A 22,350-nucleotide genomic window follows, 5' to 3' on the forward strand; every position below is an offset into this window, starting at 1 on the left:
TTCTGTAGTTTCTATAAATCCACAACTTCAACAAATCTAACTACCTCTTTAAAAACCCACAAAAACATAAGACAATGGTTGACCAGGAGAATTGTTAGAATTCCCATCATCAATTTGAATATTCATTCATGTAAGCTCCACTGAAATATAGAAAGGTATTTCCAACCCAACTAATAGCAAAATCCTTCCGAAAACTCATTAGCCAGAATGCAGAAAAACATTTCACATTCAACATAACACACCGACGACCCATCTCAGACTTTCCGAAACCCTCATTGACGGGCTAATCAAATAAAGCAAATTACTCCTTCTCCAAAAAGCTTGTTCTAGCATGCAACATTGTACCAACAAATGCTTCACTTTCAACATGATTGCGCAATCATTTGCCGTACGAACAAAACCAAAGCTAAAAAAACAGGAGCAAAACGAGGTGTTCTACGCTGCCATTTTGCCAGAGCTCTCTCCCTCTCTCTCTCCCTCCTGATGTCCGCAACAATGTACCATCCCCGAGCGATGTTAAGTGATTTGAAAATTGTCATTAGATGGAGCAGCAAATTTTACAGTTTGATTTGCTCATCAAACTTTCAAACCCGTAATCCGCCAGTCAATCAGTCAACAGTCAGGAGTCAGGTCGAGTCAGGACAGACTCGTCCGCCCGCGTCACTTCGGTGCTCCAATCATTACATGTCCTTGGCGTACACGCCACCGAGCCCCCATGCTCTAATACCCCGTGCACAAAAGGTTAAGCGAGAATGAGAACATTAAATTGCAAACCAAATCGCTACCCATACATCTTCAATCGTTACGGGGAAAGCTTCCGGAATCGTCGGTACGTTCGTTACGGCGGGAGCTGGAAAAAGGCAGCTCAACGCATTTTACCTGGCAATTTTGCGCGACCGGGCTGGAATTTTATGAGCCGTGAATTTCGCGTTTGTGTGCTCGATAATCTTCGGACCAGAGGCATTACTTTCCCAACCGTGCCCGTTGCTGTGGATGAAGCGGGTGCGTGCAGAGCGATAAAAATTTAGCCATAAAAAGTTTTTTTACTGCCTGTGCACCAGTCATGCCGGACACGCCGAAATGGATGCAAAATGTTACACGCACACGCACACACAGATTTCAATCGTGAGCTGAGAAAAACGTTCGCTAACTGTCGTTCTGTAGAGCAAAACCCAAGTAAGATAAGAAAAAAAAAGCAAGAGGCTGCTCCGGGGAACGGGACGGCCAGCAAAGAAGATCATGGAATTTTCCCGAAGTAAAGATTTCTGTTTTCCATAAAATCAACTCCCATACACGCATCACACCCCGGATCAACGCAGCTTTGCCGACGGTAAAGCCTTTTCCATCAAATTTCGGCGATCGGAGCACACCCAGAGCTTAGGCTTTGTGTTGGAGATTTTCCATTTTCCCCATTTGGCTTAAGTCAAACATATATATGTATTCACGGACCCAAGCACACAAAACTCACACACGCACACATTCACACGGTGGGCACAACAAAGTTTTCTGCAGCAGAAGCTGTGCCACGGACGAACGAAAACGATTTCCACCGAAGCAATATCGAAGGAAACTGTTATCGAATGTTTTCGGATGCTTTTCGGAAGCGGAGATTGCCGGAAACGGCAAAAAAAGGAGACAAAAAAGAAAATGGCCGCCCCATGCCTTACACCCGCTGCTGCTGCCGGTGTATGCGTAATGGTGTGAGTGAGTTGGCGGAAATTTAATTAACTTTCGGTTAAGTCCTTGACCAGAAGAAGTTCATCCAAACGGAGACAACGACACGGCATGATGTTATTGCTGCTCTGTATAGGCTCGTTTCCGAACTTGCCAGATAGGCTCGATCGATTGGAAGACTCATGCCTCGAAAGTACACAACACACAACGGGAATATACGTTTTGTGATAAGAAGTTTAACTTTCTTTTCACTCTTTCAAAACAAATAGAATGGAGGAGGTTTTCTTCTTCTTCACGCAAACCTTTCGCTCACTTTCTTTCTCTATTCTGTAGCGGCAATGAAAAATCCTCCTTAATCATGAATTTAACAACAGCTTCTTTTAATTATGCAATGGCAAATGTCCATTTCAGAACTGTTTCCCATACGCTTCTGCACACCCATTCGAGCGGGGTGCAACGATGCACACACCCACATTCCGGAACCGAACCAGTGCTAGGTGGCGTCCATGACCAGAGCCGCTTGTGTACAACCACGGTAAGATCAAAGCGGAGCCACCCGGGCGTGTGTTGTTTGCCAGTGATAAAAGGCTGTGGAAAATAAAATTTCATCCAGCTAGCAAAACCCTGGAACCCAGGGAGCCCAGGACACGCCACCCAACCCGAACAAACAAAAGTGCACATCGCCCCAAACGGTGAGAGAACGATAAAAGTCAACTAACGCGAAACAGGCAAAAGCATATAATTGATGTTAATTGAATAATTTAGTCCCCTGTGCTTCACCACTAAAAGCAACGGGCAAAATAATGCTTTCATCCGCCGCTGGGTGGGGGTTACGGAGGGAGAAAGAAACTAAAAACCGAGAGCATTTCTACAAAGAAAGTGCAAAACATCGGGCGGAAGCCCCGGCCGGCATAACACGGACAAGCCATAATGTAATTATTCCTAATAAATATTAGCCGCTTAGTTGCGCTTCAATTTGATCGATCAAAGACTTTGCCTTAAACCATCGCTGCCGAACTCCATCTTTGTGTGCTGTGTGTTTACTGTTTGCGAGCGCATCTGTCTGGATGGTCCTTTTTTAAACACAATTTGCATTATTCACTTAACCGGTGTGGGACAGGAAAGGGAAACACAACGGTCAGTTAAACGGAAGAAAAGCGTCTGCTTTGAGAGGGTTTTTTTTTTAATTAAGATGAAATAAGGATTACAAATAAGGATTTTTTTAAATTAAAACGATATTACAGAGTTTTAAATGCATTATTCACTTAATAATATGCTTAACTTGTGCCCTTTATATTAGTTTCATTTATGTTTTTTTTATATTTATAGAGACATATAGAACCTTCCATTCATTAAAGTGAATTATCGAAGAAACTCTAAGAAATTAATTATGTAAATGGACTTACTTTTTATGAAATACAAGCAAGCAACTCAACTTTGATCAAACCAGCGCAAATATCTCTAGTCTCTTTTTGACTACACTCAGTGAAAACTCCTACGATCGCCTTAGAAACATTTTACCTATAATGCACTTAGCACAATTTTTGCAAACATACAGAACAAGTAAACCCCTTTATAAAATAGAAATTTAAAATAGAAAAAAAGGTATCAAGAAAAGTGTCACACATTTTGTAAACAAAAATCACTGCCCTCATAATTCACGTTACAAACCAAATTTTTCCCAAGGACTTTATATCCGATGGAGACGCCTGGTGTCTCAAGTACCAGGAACCCCAAAAAAAAGTCGGAGCTCAATAAACAACACAACAGCTAGAGCACCTATGAATGAGACCCGGTGAGGGGTTCAAGATTTTGAAGCAAAGTATTATGTTAATGGTTCTAAAACAAAACCAACAGCGAACGATCGCACAAGATAAACAACAACAGCAAAAGTGCTTACGTTAACCAGCAATGATAGCGAGCGGAGTAAAATGGGTAGCATGAGGTCGGGCAAAGGATACACTAACCAACCACGCTAAAGAACATCTCTTCATTCGCGCCGTAATGTGCGCTTACCTGATCTCGGGTGGAGTGGAACCAACAGCAAACAAAAGCATCGTAATAAAAACGGGAGAATACAAGAAATAGGAGAGCCTCCGCGTCCGTGTGTCCCAGCACTTCTTTGCCATTCGGGTCGCGGGATCCCGGAATATCAAATCTATTTTTAGACAAAATACACACACACACACACACGTAAAACATCTGAGTTCTGTGCTCTTTCTACACGCTGGAAACTCAAGCCCAACGACGGCGATTCGCCAGGCAAGCGAAAAAGAAACAATCCATTCCAAACAGCATCATGATGCCCGGGTGCCATTGCCGGAAGGATCAGTTTTGAAGGTTAGACCCCACGGTCCCTCTTCCCGAAGCATTAGCGCAGAATGGGGGAATCTGTTTTCCCTTCCTTTTACTCTAGCTTTGAAGCCTCGCGCCTGCTTCTTCTCGTTGTGTTCGCTTCGGGAAAATCGTTCTAGTGAAGGAAAAGTGCTTGCTCATCGCGAGATGTTGTAGTACCCGAGACCCGTGTACGCGAGCAATCGTTTGTTTGACCTTTTTTTCACTTTCTCAAGACTTCTCTCTCTCTCTTTTACTCTCATTTTGCATTCCTGTTTTTTTTTTTCTTGTCTGCATTTTCCATACCTAAGCCAAAGGAATGTGTTTACGATATTACGCGAAATACCGATAAAAGCATCTTCCCGTTCCATGATGCACAGCCAGCGAACGATGGAAAGAGAAGGCAGTATATAAGAGAGGGAGAGCGAAAGACAAGGATCGTTTGCAAAACGACGTACAAAAATTGGCTTTGACGTTGGATGGTATAATTGTGTGTAGTACGCTTTCTATGCCGTGAAGCTGAGGTTGAGGTTTTCGGGAATCCCTATTACTGCCACACAAAAATGCGATCCTTTTCTTGCAGCGGTCGCCAAATGGGGTCTCTGTCCCCCCGTGAGGGTACGCTTGCGCACACCAGTTCATCGTAATGGTTGTTCTACGACGATACGCTCCGAAAGCAGCGAGCAGCACGCCGCATACTCAACACTACCAACCTACTAAAAAGCCGGTGGAGAAATGTGAATGAACGAGCGGACGCATGCGCCGTTCGCGACGTGCTACGAGCACGGAGGAATTTTACGATATCGCAAACCATCCCTCCACTCGCTGCCGTCTCCCCGTGACCTGGCCATTCGTCCGCCATCCGCCCTTGGAAAGGCTTGCCCGTAACCTCACACCTCACCGCCAACCCCAAACACTCAACGGCTGCAAAACGACGCTCATGCATAAAGAGTAGTTTGCTTAGACGTTCACTCTCACTGCACCACGACTCTCACGATTCACGGAAAAGAGCGTAGATTGTGTCACAGCCCTTCCCTCCCATCATCTGGCTACCGCCCCCACGATGTCCCCACCAGCCAGGTCCAACTCTCAGAACCGGCCACTACTATCAATGAACTTTGGCTGACGTTGGCATCTCTAACACACTCGCCGCCTAGGGCCGAGGAACTCGGGCACTCATCGTCTTCGGCGATGAGAGTGCTTTCTTCTACGGCGAGCATACATCACTCACCCCTATTAGGTGGGTGAAGGGGTAAGGGAGGTGGCGGGGTTTGGTAGTATTGTTTTGCAAAAAGGAGGAAAAAAAAATGGTAAAAAAGAAAATCGCATTAAAAAAAACGGTGCACACAAAACTCCCCAAAATGAGTGCCATTTACGTTTCTTCGCCATTACACCGACCAAAGGACGAAGAGGCCACGGTCACGATGGTACGGTGATGGAAGTGGGAAGGTGTTGGGAGGTTTGAGGGAGGAGTAAGGGCGACGTACGTCAGAAAAATTGTAGTGTTTTTCTTAGCGTAAATGCGCGTTTCAACTCCGGAGGTTTTTTTACCCCTTTTCGTACGCTTGGCCCCAGTGAGAGCACCTTGAGAGGAACTCGGTGTTGATACACTTTCGGTATATGCATGCATGGCGAGGTTTAGCGTTGAGTGTGCTACAGCAGCTTCTCAAATTTCTTGCGCTAATAGTTCGAACAATTTGTCGCCTAGAATGTTTTCCCAGAGCAATGGGTAAGTTCAAAGCATCAGGATTTTGGAATATTTAAGGGATGTTGCTTTTTCGGTTGCAAATGCACAATGATCTGAATATATCGAAGAAAAAAGCCACAATCTCAATTTAATTCGAAGGTGAAGAAAACAACAAGTTCTTCTTCATTTGATTTCATTTTAACACTTCACAGCCTTGAGAGTCCTTGGCCAATTCATTCCTGGTATTCTTGGAGTAATTTGAATCTTAGCTGGATAAAGTTAAAAAATAATGCATAAAACCTAACCTAAAATTTTAACTGCTTCTATCACTTTGACTGTACAACCTCAAGAGGTCATAACCTTACATTATTTTGACTTTTACCTGGATTACTATTAAAGCCGATCTAGATGAAGCGCAACTCCCATATGACAAGAAGCGACAGCATTTAGCCGGACAATCAAATTTGTGTTGCAGTTCGCCTTTTGTGTAAACCAGGTTTGAACAGTTAAAATAACATCTTAAACGTCTTCTTTCTTGGCTCTATTGCTTCAACAGTTCTTGGCCTTCCAATAGTGGTTTCTTTGACTAAGGAATTACACGAACATCGCTAAAACTAGAACAACATCCGAGTAAAACAATCATAACGAAAACAAATGTATTATAAAAACAAACACTAAAATAAACTTTCTACCCAATTTTACACCTTTAAACAAATCAAAATCCTCTTCAGGAACTATTACGACCTACACGCAAACATTTTCTAGCCATCAGCAATCGAAATGTGAGCAACGTAATGAATGCGTGTTACATCACGCACATCAGCGCAAAAGACAAACGCACACACCAATTGCTCCTTACCACGCCAACCGGTCCACCCGGTCGGTCGGTTAAGTTCTAATAATATCTCTTCACTGACTGCTACTAAATCGGTTCAATCCCCTTCAATCACTTGCCGCACACGCTGCACTAGTCACCGCCGGTTGGGTAGTTAGAGACAGTAGGTGAAGAAGCATTTCACAGCCGTGACTAAACGGCAAGCACTTGTACCCGTGTACCTTGTACGCGTGAAGGAATGTCTAAGACAAAAACGAACCACAGTGCAAAAATCGTAGACCAAAATGGAGGATGCAGATAGAGACCAAGGGAGGGAGAGAGAGATAGAATCAAGTATCCCGGCGTAAAGTGATCATGGACTTGCCACCAAACAAACGTTCAATGAAACGATGAGCAAACATTCGCCCCGCTCGAGCTGATTATCGTCGTGATCATTCATCATTTGGGTGTTTAAATTTGGAATAATATCTCCCGGTCTTTATTTCCCTACCCTATCGATCATCATCCACCATCCAAACCAAACACATCGGAGCTGAGAGAGATGCTTTTAAACCGACCGAGGATAAAGTTGTTGCTCCTGCCTTTGCTACTACTGCTGCTGTTGCTGCTGCTGCTCGCCCTCTTAAACGATCGTTAGACAGAGGACGTCAACCGTATCCGAAATTTGCAGCACAGCGCAGAGTGGAGGGATCATAAAATGTAATAAAAATGAGATGCGATTTGCGAACCCGCCCGGTTTTACCCGGTGCCCATTAATTCCAACTATATTGCATTGCGGATTATGGAACCATAATAGCAAATCACCCGCCCCAAAAATACTTCTTCCTTTACATCCCATCCATTCGCCAAGGCAGTCAGCCAGTCAGCCAGCCCGACCAAACCGACTGGCCTCCCAACTACGCTCCCTACTACTTGCCTAATGATATGATTTGAACCCTTTTTCTGCGCTTTCGGTATGGGGACGGTTTAGGTCATCCGTTAGCGTTCATTCGCCGGGCTGTTGTTGGGAAGGAAAGCGGTTCGTTCGTCCTTGGGATGTCCTTTCGGAAGGTTCGACACTGAAACCGGCCGGGACATTTCAAACGGCACGAGAATCATTACGGTGGTACCGAGAGAGACTCATTCCTTCCAGTCGTCGGTCTTCGGGCAGCTTTCCGGCTCTAAACAATGAAAGTGAGGGCTGTAAAACAAAGGGCCATATAATGTTTTTATACAGCAAAAACCAAATGTCTTTTAATCCGTAAAACCCTTGAAACGCCGTGCTTCCAATGCTAACCTGTGCGTTTAACATCGTCACCAAACCGCACCGAATCGATGCACGCACTCACGATCGGAATGCTGACGCTGTGGGCACAGCAACTAAAAGGAATCACAATTCAAAAACGGATACTTGCGAGATGACAAATTAAAAGAAAGTAGAAGCACTCGGCTTTCCCTTTCCAGATGTGGAGCTTTTTTTTCTTCTCAAGAACAGGCTCAACGTACAAAAGGCTTTTACTAGCTCTGGCTGGTAAAAAATACATCCCATCACACAACCATTTGTTCTGCTACAATGAAAAATCCATTTCCGACGTTGTTACCTTCTTCCCACACACACACACACGCACACAATGTCGTTGTTATTTCTTCCAGTTAGCAGCCGTCCCGCATACACCTGCCCACGCGAGAAGATGGAAAAGGATTATTTTCTTGGAACACCTTCGCAACCGTAAAGAGGAAAATATATCATAATTAAAGGGAGTTAGTTCACAGTCAAAAGAATGCGAAACCTCTCCATCTTCACCGTGCCGCAATAACGGTGGCACACGCTTCCTTCCTTCTTTATTTGCTTCATGCTAACGGGTAGAAATTCCTTCAAACACCTTTTTGTGCGAGTTGAACGTTTCGAAAAGGAGAGGATAAAATGAAAACGCATGGTAAAAGGAAAAACGATTCAAACAAATTGTACGCTACCATTGCGCCAGCAGCAGTAGTGCCGGACGACGGCCAGGGCTGTAGTTTATTTTCCCGACCCGTCAGGAGAAACGATCGTACGATGGCGTTGAAAACACGATGGCGCTTGTGCTAACCGTAACCAGAAAACGCTGCCAAATGATAACACTCTCGGATCTGCTGTTGTGCCGTGAGATGGGGGTTGGACGAAATCTTCCGGATGCGCACACACACACACACACACACAGGAAGACAACACTATCGACCACTCTCCACAACCGTACACAAATCTTAATTACGAACCGTTCCCAACCCTGGTTCTGGCCACTGCCACTGGCGAAGGAGTAAATCGCACCGACCAACGGAAGGATAACGAGAAGCAAAACGGTACCTTAAGATGGCAGCTGGTGACAACCCGCTCGTGACGAAAAATGGCGACTTTTCGAAGAAGTTATCCCTTTTATCCAGTGCCTGCACTATTCGCATCCAGTCGAGAGTTGCCCGTTTGTTTTTTGGTTTGTCCTCCAGCTGACCACAAGCGCTCCAGCACTCGCAGCAGTGTCTTAGAAATGCCGGCTTAGCCCATCCTGCTGTAATCATCCACATCATTCCACTGCTCAAGTACGAGCAAAATACCCCCAGCGGACACAGCAGTGAGCAGAAGAAATGGGACAGAATGTGTGGCTGCGTGTGTTTGTGGAGTGTTTTGGACGTTTGCTTTAATTGCAGCAAATCAACTTCAAACTCACTCGACCCGGTGGCGCCCCGAAGGTCCATCGGTCCCGAGTTTCGCTCGGCAGGAGATCCCGAAACATGAGCCCAAGCATGGGGGGAGAATGGGACTTGGGGTATCCCGGGCGGTGACTGAGCAGAGGCGATTTTCCGCTGAATGTCAAACACATCCGGACAGCTGGCCAACTGAAGATTCTGTGCGGTGCCCGGTAGTACTGACATTCAGCACCAGTGCAATTTTCACGCTTCCGTTGAGAACCGAATGCCTCGCTACATAATCGAGAGAGAGAGAGAAAGCGAGTGGCAGAGGGTGACGGGGTGGGAGGCAGGGAGGGGGCTACTAAGCCATGCACAAATTGTTTCGCCAGCCATTAGCAACAATTACGCCAAGATGAGTTTGTTTATTGAGGCGCCGCTAGCCAGTCATGGTTGAGAGTTCGTAAAGTTGTAGCGCTCTAGTCGGGTGCATGGAGGCTGGAGCGAGCAGGGAGTAGGTTAATAATTTTCAGCCGCACCGGACATCCATCCAAATAGCTCCAGTCGCGTGGAAGTGGAAGTTAGTAGTTGGTGGAAAAGTTTTACAAACGTCAAAAACTTCACTAACTCACAGCAGCAAATTGCATTGGTGCTGTGGAGCCACAACTGATAACTAGGCACAATTTTTTTGAGAGAAATATTTTCTGAGATTTAAGAAAAGTTAACTTAACCGTGTTTACGACAAAAGGCAGAGCAAAAGCGAGGAAACCAAAGTAAGTATCAAATTTACATTGACCAAAGTGACATAAATATAGAAAGGGGCGAACCGCAACATATGCGACTCCATGTAGTTTTCTCTCCCGGCTTATTAATTTAAATTGCCAAATTGCAGCAAACCATACCCGGAGCTGAACCGGTGCCACCAGTGGACGGGCTACAGCATGGGTAGATCGGTCTATGTGGCCCACTGTCACCCACTTTCAATGTCACACGACGAAACACGCTTATTCTGCACGTTCGACGTGTAATTGTGTGAGGATGGCTTTTGCTATTCTAAGGCAGGGGTTAGCAATCACCCAGGCTGTTTTTTTCCGCATGCTGTATTTTGCTATTTTTGTGTACACCTCAATAAATCTTAAATACAATAAATGAAAACATGTTTAAACATATTTTGTTATTTTGAAAGTCTGAAAATCTTATGAGTTTGATCTTATGAAAAAAAGCCAATGAAAAACTGATCTGATCACGACCTACGAGTAAAAGTAAAACCAAAGGAAGCCAGAAATGGCAAACCGAGACCTTTCAAGGTTGTGAGTTTTTAGCCTCACATAAGAAGAAAATCTGATGAAAATATAAAATTCATCATCAGCCAAATTGTAGCAAATCTATGAAGATTTCAGCTGCAAAACTCATTATTAAGTATTCAGAGATCCAATTTGCAATAGAGGGTTCCTATGACCCATACACAAACTGCTGGATTAACGCATATTCCATAAATGTCACAAAAAATATTAAATTTTAGGAATGACATTGAAACATTGAAAAATTCTATCATTTCCTTACAACGCCGCTTTTGACGGTTTTTCATCTTTAGAAAAAATTAACGAAAGACATTTCAGTCCCCAAATGTCAAAACACATACTACGTAATAATAGTCAAAATGATAAGAATAGCTATCTTTAGACAATACTAAAGCAGTTCAAATCCCATCCAGACCGCCTCCCCGTACGCAGGGCTGACTACTTTGCTACGGGTAAAATCAAATCACAGAAAGCCAGAAATGGTAGGCGAAGACCGCTCGAAGTTTTAGTGCCAAGGAAGAAGAAGAAGAAATCAATTTGAAACATATTTTATTCATTCAAAACTGCTACGAAAAATAAATCTAACACTCTGATCGAGCCATACAACCAAACCCCCCAACAATTTGCCGACCCCTGACTTATACACAGCACTCGAAACCCCAAACACCGCAAACTCCAGTGTCTAATCGCTTTTTGTGCAAATGTACGCACAATGTATGGCCCACTAAACATCAGCTGCTACAGAAAATGGCCCTCCACTTGGGTGTGAGTCGTAGAAATTCGAACGACTCAGATTTCACATTCTACTACTGCCAAGGGTCGGAGCGAGGCACGGCGCTTTCGATGCCAGTTGATGAAAGCTTGTCCATTAAACTCGCCGCCAAGTGCGACAACACACACAGCACAGAGAGCGTACCATTAAAAATAACTGCAAATGATTGCAAATAATATCTATTTCTTTCAATTCAACTCGATTGCTTTCCGTTGCCCTCCACGCCGGCGCAACCTCCGAGACACAGGGTCAAATTATGGTAGTAGAAACCCCTCGCACACGAGCCGTTATGATTACGTTCATGCTTTTGAAACGCACAGTAATTCATACACCCGACAGACTTCCTCATGGTTCGCGTTCCGTTTGGCGCTTAAGTGGAGTTTAAATTCGGTTTTCTGGAGTTTGTTTATTTGTTCGTCTACCCTTTCGAGGCCGGCGATGGCGTAACGGCCACAGTTTTGGTTTGGCACAGCTGATGCAGATGCAGGCACAACAGTGCATTCGGCAATCGCTCACTTTGCTAAACACCACCCCGACGTGGATGATTTTTGTGTTTCCGTTACGGTCAGCACTTTTTTTCGCCGCGAGCATTGTGAACGGGTGGTCCAAAAATACAATTAAGTCAATCGACTGCGAGCGTCGCAAGCTGGGAGCAGCACAACACCTCTTGGTCGACCCTCCAAATATCTTCCAAATCAGCTGTAAAGCTCATTATCACGCTGAGTTTTGGGAAACGTTTCGTGCGTGAAATGACACTTAAAATGTACGTGATTTCAACATTGTAAACGCTCGAATGAGTGTTGATCACGTTAGTGAAGCTTAAGGCTCACCCGGGACAAAATTAACACGTCTCGTGGTTAAAAGAATTATGAGCTGATCTTCTGAGTACAGCATTATGTTTGAAGCGAAAATCAGCTTAAATCATTGCCCTGATTAGCAAAGCGATAATTTGACGATCTAAGACTGATCATGGTTTCTAATGTGACGTCTAAATCATACCATACAAATAGTTTCATTAGCATACTTAAGAACGATTCGCCGAGCTGACCGATCAATTATGGAGAACTCGATTCTCGTCTCCAGGAAAAACATAAAACTAACCGCCATAATCACATAAATTTTCTCATTTGCAAAACTGCGTCTCAAGAATATGATAATTGGCTCATACACAAAAGTACAAACCCAATGTTTCCTCTTACACTTAGCTTAGTTTTGGTGTTTGACACATAAACTTCAAAATTACGTATTTCTATCCACTTCCTTTCTCCATGCAAGAAAAACAAGCCTGTCCCGCCGAAAGGAAGAAACAGCGTTCTTCACTTCCTGTTCCGTTCATTGCCATTGTGTCTTCGTGGGAAAGACACATACAATTCATGCTCCTTATTACATCCTGCCCAAATTGTATTCCCAAGCACGTGCCATAAAAATGCCGGCAAAGTTACGCCACCAAAAAGGACACCCAACTAGCCAAGGAACAACAGCACCCCGTCGCTCGATGAGAAAGCGTCCCAAGGCAACGAGAGTCACACGAAGCACATATACACACGGTCCTTCTTCCTCGAAAAACCGTGGCGCTACGGCAAAACGTTGCAGTCGTCGTAAAACTGAAGCAACTTAAAACCGGCCAAAGCTAAACTTCTGATGCTGCTGTCTGCGTATGCTGGAACAGGGGAAGAAGCGCTCCCAATCATGGGTTGGAGGTACAAGAAAGAAAAAAAAACACACAAACACACACAATGATAAAAACGGTGCAACTACTTACTTAGCTCCATCTCGTGCTCCTGTATCAGGTCGTCTTCCTGCTCCAGGTCACCGTCGGACTCGGTGCCCGAGTCGTGACCGTCAATCTGTTTGGGGGGTAGTAAAAGAAAAGAAAAAACGAAGAGCGTTAGTTATGTTCTGAAGTAAAAGCGGAAAGCTGGCTTTAGAAAGGTAGTAAATGCTGGTGCCGCGCTTCCACGAAACGGGCTTTACTTTAACTGCTGCATAGTGGGGTGGCAAATGCTCCATTTGCTGCGGCCCAGCGTTGGAGTGCTGCCAGGACAATTTTAATCATGAACGGATGTAATATTTCGCCTTAACAACATTAGCTTCAATCAGCGATGCAACACTATGGGCTGGGAATTGTTACACTGTTTGTGGAGCCTGTTTTTCCTGGGGACAACCGAAGCCTGGATCCAGGACAAAATAAAACGAAACGACTTCACTCCTTCATAGTTACATCAAATTACCCTTTACGAAACTCTCCCACCTAATCTACCTCGGATTATGGCGTGTCTCCTTCACACAGTGCCAGGCTCTGAAGAAGAATAAATCCACAACTTGCCTGCTTGGTTGCTCACGTTCTTCGCGCTCGAAAGATCGATCGACACTCCGAGCGACTTACTTTCTTCAAGATGCGCTTGCCATCGACGAATTGTAGAGAAGCATCCCCAGTACAACCAGCTCCAAACTTTGAGCCACCGCAGATACCCCCCTCCCAAACCTAACATCCCACCGGCGCTACGAATCCATTTGCAGATGAGAGCATTCGCTGGACACACTGTAGCACTCGGGGTACTTTGCATCGAGACTCCGCCGTAGGGTACACAGCGAAGTGAGACCTTCCCCGCGAAGAAACCCTGAGGCAAAGATGCCAATGCCGCGATGCGCTCGCCCAACCAGGGAAAGCCGGACGGACAAGGCGTGGTAACCGATTACACATTCCTTGCGCTAAGTGTTTGACTATCATTGCCGATGCGGTGCAGAATACATTATATTACTCGTATTTATATTTCATTTCGAGCTTCTCAGTTTATTTACTTACGGTAACGGGGACCCGAACACGACCGGTTGTCGTTCCACTGTCTTCCATCCAAAAAAAAAAACCCACCCCAGTTGGACACACGGGACAACTCACAACCTTTTCCCGATGGTTCGTGGCGTTGGTGAGCAAGACGCAAGAATGCCAAATAAAATCTTGAACGACCAAAAAGTAAAAAAAAAAAATCCGCAAGGTTGGCTCTCGTGAGGTTTTCTTTTCCCTTTTTCCTTCGAAGCCAAGAACCAGTTCGTCGTTCGCGGTTTTCTCTCGCGTAATTTCGCTTACTTCCAGCAAACGCTACACACGAAACAGGGCGCGACGCAACGTACAGAAGACGACAGTCGCTTTTGTTTCCTTCTATCACACTTTTTCACTTAATTCCCTCCCCCCAAGCTGCCTGCCAAAACGAACTCCCAACGTCCGATCCCCGCGGATCGGTCTTTCCTGCACAAGTGACTTCTATTTCACCTTCCTTTCGCTCGTGACTTGAAGCGCGCCCCGCTCGCCGCTCCCAAATCCTCCTTCACCAACCCGCTCCCGGCATACGTTCTAGCCATTCATCTTGGGCCACGTTCTTGCCTCGATGGAAGCATGGAACGTCGATGCTTTCGTGCCGAGAAGGGATTGCACTTCTCGCGCAAGTGTGTTACTCCACTTCGCCTGAATCGAGCTACGCCGCGTTCGTTAGCAGTGTGTGCCTGGTCTCGGTTCTTACTTACTACAGCCATTACTACTACTGGCAGCCTTACAACCATGTCTTACCGGTTCACTATGAAACTTAACCCCCTTCACCCTCAACAACAACAACGACAACACCAAAAACTGATCAGACTGGTAAGATAGAGCGAGGGTGGAACAACACCAACAAGAACACAGCCAGAAAGCACAATCATCTGTTCGTTCTTATACCGCAATCTTACTTACACTCACACTGCCACAACAGCATCTCGTAAAGGTGCGGCACAGCCATGGCTCACGTTGCTAGTGGGAGTCAGCCGTCGGGAGACTCGAGTCCCGGATTGCGTCAACCCTCCGTCCTTTCCCTGTTCTTTTTGCAATCCTCCCCCCTCCCACAACCACCATTCTTGCCCACGACGACGTGCTTCCAAACCCAAAACGGGGAATGACGTCCATTACTACGGACCAGTGTTACGATGACGGCATGGGGGCATGGGGCCCAGGGATGCGAGCATTAAAGTAAGATGCCGGTCGGCTACTGCTCGACGAAGATGAATGTCTGTGCAGGTTTCGCTTTATTTGTGCTCGGTTGATATTTTAACAATGTCAACTGTAAATTACGGCCCTTTTCTTCCTTTGGGTGTGCAACCAGGTGTGTAAACGTTGGAGGTGTGCTACCCGGTTAAGCTCGCTTATGATAAGAAATACCCGGTAAGGAAGTGAAAACGCTTTTCATAATCCAGTTATTAATAGTTGGTATTACATTACTTTGCCAACTATAATATGTATTGTACATGTAAAATCTTTGCTAGTAGAACTTGAATGTTAATTTATAATGTCACATCTCTTTGAAAACAGATAAAGTTATCAAAATATCGAACCAAGTCTTAACAATTGTTTAATGGGTTTTTGGGAAAAATTCTGTGGGTTTTTTTGAAGAACTTGCGATTATTGTTATATACCAAACTAGAAGTGTTTTTTTTTTGGCTACTTATTTCGTTTCGTTCTTTTCAGAACCGCTTTTTCGTTCCGCTACATTTTTAATAAATTTGATAATTTTATAAATACATTTTTTAAATCATGTCTTTCATTCTGCTAGCGTTTTTCAGTAAACATTTATTCGGTTATGAATTTTGTCTCATGCGATAACTTGGTTCCTGAGAGTGTTTTTAGGCCATAAACAAATGTCTCCATACTTAAAACAATGAGCCATTTGAGATATAACAACATAAGACAAATAAGACATAACCAAATATAACATCAGAAGGAACTACTTGTTATGAAAAACTATAAAACTATTCGTTGTTTCAAACAACACTTGTTTTATGAACTGATAAACGCTGCACATGATATGACTTCGAGTTTGGGGTTTGGTTTTCAAGTTGACTTTGTTTGGCAGATAAAAACAAATATTCGTAAGGGACTGTATAAACATTATCAAACGAGTTTTGACCGATGGTTTAATAAAACCAGTTGTTTGGACATAACATGAGTAATTAGTTGATGACTCAATTGACAATTTTCTTGCACTCTTAAACTCTATTCAGATAAGTGGCCATGCTTCAAAATTTAGTACGACGGCTTGCGACGTATTATCTACATCAAAATTGCAATACTTTAAATAATTTAGCAAAAGCATTTAGCCGTCCTTCATGAATAAAACAAAATTCTAATTATTCAACAACAATAACGTATTGCTATGGAACAAATATGTTTTTTTATTTATATATTGAGCTACTGCCATATATAAAGCTTGACAAAATAGCAATACGAAAGTTTAACAACAATTAATAAGTTAATATTAATTTTAGGTATTTTAAGCAAGGTAAAGGTATCAGCCGTGGCCGTCCGGTGGCCGAGGCGACAGCGGCGCTGGTCTTCACATGGCAGGGCCGAGGTTCAAATCCCATCCAGACCGCCTCCCCGTAAGTAAGGCTGTGGCTTTTTTACTACGGGTAAAATTAAGACACAGAAAGCCAGAAATGGCAGGCCGAGACATCTCGAGGTTGTAGTGCCAAAAAAAGAAGAAGGTATCAGCCAGCGCGAATATCCCGTCCGGACTGAGTCCTCTCACAAAAAACTGACTAAACAGCTGCAGATAGACGAATTCAAGAAAGCCAGTAATGGCATGCTCTGACCTATCACAGTTGTGGGGCAAAAGAAAATAATTTGTATTTTCTGATATGGCTCTTTTAGCTGTTCCAAACAAGAAAAAATGGATGCAAAGTTGCTTCAGGCACATTAAAGCCTTCAGAATGTAAAACCACAATTCGCAGTACATAAAGACAGTTCAAAGAATCCATTGTCGACTGCTGCTCAACATGAATTTCAATTCCCACTAGCACCGTCATACACCGAAATCTAGCTGCACCGAGTTACAAAAACCAACTTTACATCACTTTTATCGCAGTACACTCCTTGGCGACAATTAGGTGCCTTTTCAAGGCCAGTTCCCATTGTGTAACCGAGCTAAACGGTACCGAACCGAATGCAACAACATTACTCCCGCTTTTTAATCCATAAAAAGTAACAAACAGACACACAGGAGGACAGTATACCTTTCACAAAGCTTGTAATGTTTTACAAGTGACAGATTGCATGCACCAGACTGCCAGCACCGGAGGTCAAGGTTAATGCGCGTTTTGGCATAAAACGGGACCTCCGCAAATTTGTTAGCCCGCGCGATGGTCGATGGTAAGTGAGCATGTACCATTTCCGCAGCGGTAACTTGCTGTGCTTGATATCCAGAAACAATAGAGTTTCTGTTTTGCTACTTACGCGAAAATTCGGTCATTTTTCTCGTCCAACATACCGTGACCGACCGAGACACACGGGGTCGCGCACAGGCGAAGCTACTTTTACCAACCGATTCTTAACCCGCTCTATACGCCTTGTCGTCGTACCACAGCACACGCGTATGTGTTTATTTGCTCTTTTCGGTATGTGTTTTTTGTTGTCAGTACATAAAAATACAACACCAACCCTACACAAATGGCCGATGGATCATCGGGCGGTAGTAAAGGCACAACACAATAGACACACGCTGCTGCCGGTCTGTACTGGGGAGTGGTCCCATCCCATTGTCGATGGTTCTTGATGCTGGGGATGGCCAGACCAGTTTATGCCCGTCGAACAAAGCACCACTACCCTCCCGCCACTCACCTCTCTCTCTCTCTTTCCCTGGAAAAGCAAGTGGAGAAGAGTTTGCTAAAATGAACGCAATTTATTTACGCGCGCCGGCATGTCGGTCCATTTTATCGACCGATATTATGATCGCCGCACGCAGAAGGTATGATCAAAAGGCCCGGGAAGCCCGGGAAGGGTAAAACAAAGACAGGGTTGCAGCGGAGGGAAGAGAAAACGGGGCCATCATTATGCAGCAACGAGACGTACCCCTCCTCGCCGCACTCCTTTTCATCAGCCACACCTCCTCTTCCGCGGGTCAGCGACGACGACGTCGTGGTGGATCCGGTGTATTATAGTCATTTGATCGGAATGCTACGATTCTACTTGCTTATGCGCCGCTTCTTCTTGCTTCTTTTTTGTTTCAAAACCCATGTGTTGTAGCTACTATTACTACTACTACTACTGCCTGCTGCTGCTGCCGCTGCTCTGTTGGCATGAATCTGTTTTACCCGTCGCTTTCCCAGAACGATCAACGCTCACGCAATCGTGCACCGAGCGTAAACCGGCCCCGGATCATGCACCGTTGCAGAGAGACGGAAGGCCGGACGAAATACTGGCATCTGACAGGTAATTATGTTACATGGCATGGGGATAGTGCAAAAGGTAGCACGAGACGCGGTGGACATAAACAGCTGTGTAGCGTGTGTGTATGCTTTGTACGGCCACAGCTCATAACCAAACAGAGCGTCCAACGTTTTTGGGGAGGTTATGCCATTAAATGTTTGTACTTAATTAATTAAACTTTTACGCGATCGGCCCCGGACCCGCCCGAAACCGATGTCAATGTGTTGTTCTTTTCATTAATAAACCATGAACGCACGCAGAAAGGAACCCATTATTGGTGGCAACATTTTACGTGCACCGCAATTTATGGCACAATAGAAAGTCGCACTTGTACGCGAGCTACAACTCTGTACATAATATGGTGGCAGAGCATACTTGGTCGCCCTTTTTTTGCCAGCTATTCTTCCGACTCCTTTCTAGCAACTCCTCCTTTGTGCTTCACAATCCCGTCTCCAAGGAAATGGCGGGCGCGCACGTCAATTGAATCGCATTCGCGATTGCATTATTGCACAATGGTGCCCCGGTGCAGTGCCCAACCGTTTCGTCTGATGTGTATCGCCTAACGATGATGCATCACGCACCCCGTTCTCCCCAGTTGCTGCCGACCACCACCACCACCACTGCGACCGAAAACCCAGACCCAGAAAGTGCAACACGGCTAATCAATGCGGGGTACCGAGAGCGAGATGATACACCGCACTGGTCCCCGACAGTGCTGGGAGCGCGACCGGTGCTACGCTGGTACGGTGATGGATTTACCTCTCCTAACGATGCTTTTTCGTGTCGGAGACGATTCCGATGCAACTTCGATAAAGCAAACACCGATGCATGGCCGGCGTTAACGAAGGCATGCATGAGCACCAGGATTCGACGACCAACGGCGGATCTTCGACGAGTCATGCCCGTTTGTCACCATCCATTCAACTGTCACACAGCTTTGTGCCTTACCCCAGCTCGATGCCACCCTTCGAGAGGAAATTGCCAAAAAGAAAATAAAAAAGAATCACAACTACATACATGCAAGGGCCTTTGCCATCGCTCAAAAGGGTGTTGGTTGGTGGTGTGCATTTGAAGCCATCCATACACCGGCAAGCAATATCTTTCCCGTGCGTTCCCCGACCGGCATTTGATCGTCTTGTGAAGTGTAAAGTAAAGAAATAAACATACACTTCCACCGCGCTTCAAACATCGCCGCCCTTCGCCGCCGGCTCTCACACCAGACCCCAGTGGACCCCTGCAGGAAACCTCTTCTAAGTGATGATAAGTGTGTGTTGTATTGCCTCCCGTTGCATTCTTTGCTCTTCACATCGGAGGATCGTTCACGCTACATCACGCTCCTCTCCTTTCTCGGTTCGGTCAGCCTGAGTTTTTCATTCTTCTCATTCCATCCCCATTCATCCATTTCTACCGTGTTTCACACACGTACGCGCAAACATACCCCCCCCCCAAAACAAAAAAAAACCTGACATTTCCTCCCATTTATATATAGTGGCTGCTTCCATGTGTCTTGCATTGTTAATGTTACGATTTTTTAAAACGGTAATTAATTCCCCACACTCATTCTCATGCTGCACTGCGCCGATGTGGAGTTGCCATCCTCCCCATTAGGGGGTTGTTCCACAATATCCACTACACACTGATTCACTCTCGATCGCATAAACGATCATAAGCCGTCCGTATTTGTGCGGATCCTCTCGGACGTAATGGGCCACGGGTAAGATTTTGCAGTCGACCGAAGTGCTCTCTCTGCACCAGCATCACCCAACAAAGCAAAGCCCCCCGGGATCTCGAATGTGGTGTCTGTGAACCAATCGCACACACAACAGCGCAACCAAATAAGGAAAAACAAACACTGCTGGATGGTTAACGGAATCACGCAGATAGGGACCGTGGAGACTTTTTCCTGTTTTGTTATTTTGTTCCCCAACTCGCGCTCTCTCTGTGTGTTGCTTTATTGTGTAAATATTTCATCTTGCCATCACACACGTGTCCCTGTGTACCTTCAATTCATTCAGTCGAATCACAGTAAATTGGTAAGTGGATACCATGCGCTTCTTTTTTCGGGAACCCATCCTCCCAACACAAATTCCACGCATCAACTTATCAATCAACCCGCCTCGCACGACTCGCTGGTACGCTACACACGGGTTGTTGGTTGGGTGTCTGTGAAATGTTTGCGATTTCCTCTAATTACTTTCATCCATTCACAGCGTGAAGCACGGGGTTCGCATAATCTTAGCGAAGGTAGGGAGGACTGCGGCAAATAAAGCACACACAATCGGCCCGGAACGGAACATGCGTGAAACACATTTCGAGCACATGTTGACGGGTGCTGTTGCTGATGCTGCTGCTGCTTCGGTTGCGCCTTGTTGCGTCAGGCTTTTTTTCTCTTGTGGTTGTTGTTTACGGTAGAAGCTTCACTATCGAAACCATGCACGTTATGCTCTTTATCGTGTGGTTTCTCACTCGGCGATCGAGTGATTTTTGTAATCGCTGTTCTAGCTGTTGCTTATGTTCATAATTAATAATTGATACCAAGATAAGATATGATTTTCGATCGAGCTGTGCAGCACGTGTGAAGTAGAGATAAACAAAACCCAGCCCAGAAACAAAAAAGGAAAAAAAAATTGAACTTTGAGACGGCCCCGAGTCGTTATCTTTTCTAGTTGAACCAATTTTGTTTAACATGATGCAATATTATATTTTTATTGCCTTTCTACTCAACGATCCTTGATCGCCAACAATCTTTCAAGGCTTTGAGGGGTTCGTGTCTCCAGCAGATACCATACTTATCGAAAAACATGGGAAGGTAAATCAAAAAAGACTTCCCAATTTTAGGCTCTTCTGTGACTGATAATAAGTATCACTCGGCAGGAAACACAAAATGCTACAAACATATTAAAGAAACTTTTCAAAGATTCAGCCTTGAACAAGTCCAAAACGATGTAAAAACTCTCCTTAACCAAACCCAAACCTTCCACACAGCTCCATCAGCTTCTACCACGGGATTGTCATCAAGGAAAATGCGAACGATCTTAACACCGGTCACGCGCATTTGTTAGTGAAAATCAAACTGTCTGCATGCATTACAAGCACACACTCGTACACACACACATACACACCAAATCCCAAGCCGGTAGAGTTAAGGTCACCCTGCATTTATTCATCGTGATCAAACACGAGAGTCAGCCGCCCGTTCCAACCAACCAACAGGACCGATCCGTCGTACGTGATCAACCGGTAGTCCACCAGCCTATGGGGAGGAATAAACTCGACATGCTCGGTTCCAATGCATCATTCATTGACGAAACTTGCGACCGTACACGTCGTATTTCACTATTCATGAACCGTATCACCGATGATCGCGACCGAATGGAATTGGAAATTCTGAATATTATTGAACAGCCGTGTACAGCGCCGCGCGCGCACGGTGGTGATTCTGATGATGGCGATAGCCAAATTTACAAGTTCGCAGGCGCGAACTAGGCAGCAAAGGAAACGTGACACAACAGCCAGTGCCGGCCAGGGCCCGGCCCGGTTGAGCGTTGCCAAAGTGGTTTCAACTGCTTGGATAGGGGTTCTGGGCAGTTGATACCTGATCGCGATCGCGACCAGCTAATGTTGGAAGTCTGCCTGACAACATGCGGTTCTTACCCCGTGTCGAATTCATTCTCGCAGCCATTAAGAATGCTTGAGATGCGGAAAGCCTTGAGATGAAAACATATGGATGATGTTAACTTTATGTAAACTTGTTCGTATTAATGAAGGTTCCATCAACAACCTGTATCTCGAGTTTAAGCAGTTTAAGAAGCAACAACAACAAAAATCTACCAAATCAAAATAGGTCAGAAACAACACCTTCAACAACAGTAGCTG

At 45.0% G+C, this 22,350-nt stretch overlaps 1 protein-coding gene across 4 annotated transcripts in view; it reads right to left on the reverse strand.

Moving 5' to 3' along the window:
• The window catches only part of LOC118514540 (midnolin homolog), a 59,329-nt gene that overhangs the window by 20,047 nt on the left and 16,932 nt on the right, over window positions 1-22,350 (reverse strand). For all 4 annotated transcript variants that reach the window (XM_036061523.1, XM_036061524.1, XM_036061525.1 and 1 more), the window contains one exon: window positions 13,006-13,090. In XM_036061523.1, the coding sequence (XP_035917416.1) occupies window positions 13,006-13,090 (85 nt within the window). The remainder of the gene's footprint in view (window positions 1-13,005; window positions 13,091-22,350) is intronic.

The sequence above is a fragment of the Anopheles stephensi genome, chromosome 3, assembly GCF_013141755.1.
Source record: "Anopheles stephensi strain Indian chromosome 3, UCI_ANSTEP_V1.0, whole genome shotgun sequence".
NCBI lineage: Eukaryota > Metazoa > Arthropoda > Insecta > Diptera > Culicidae > Anopheles > Anopheles stephensi.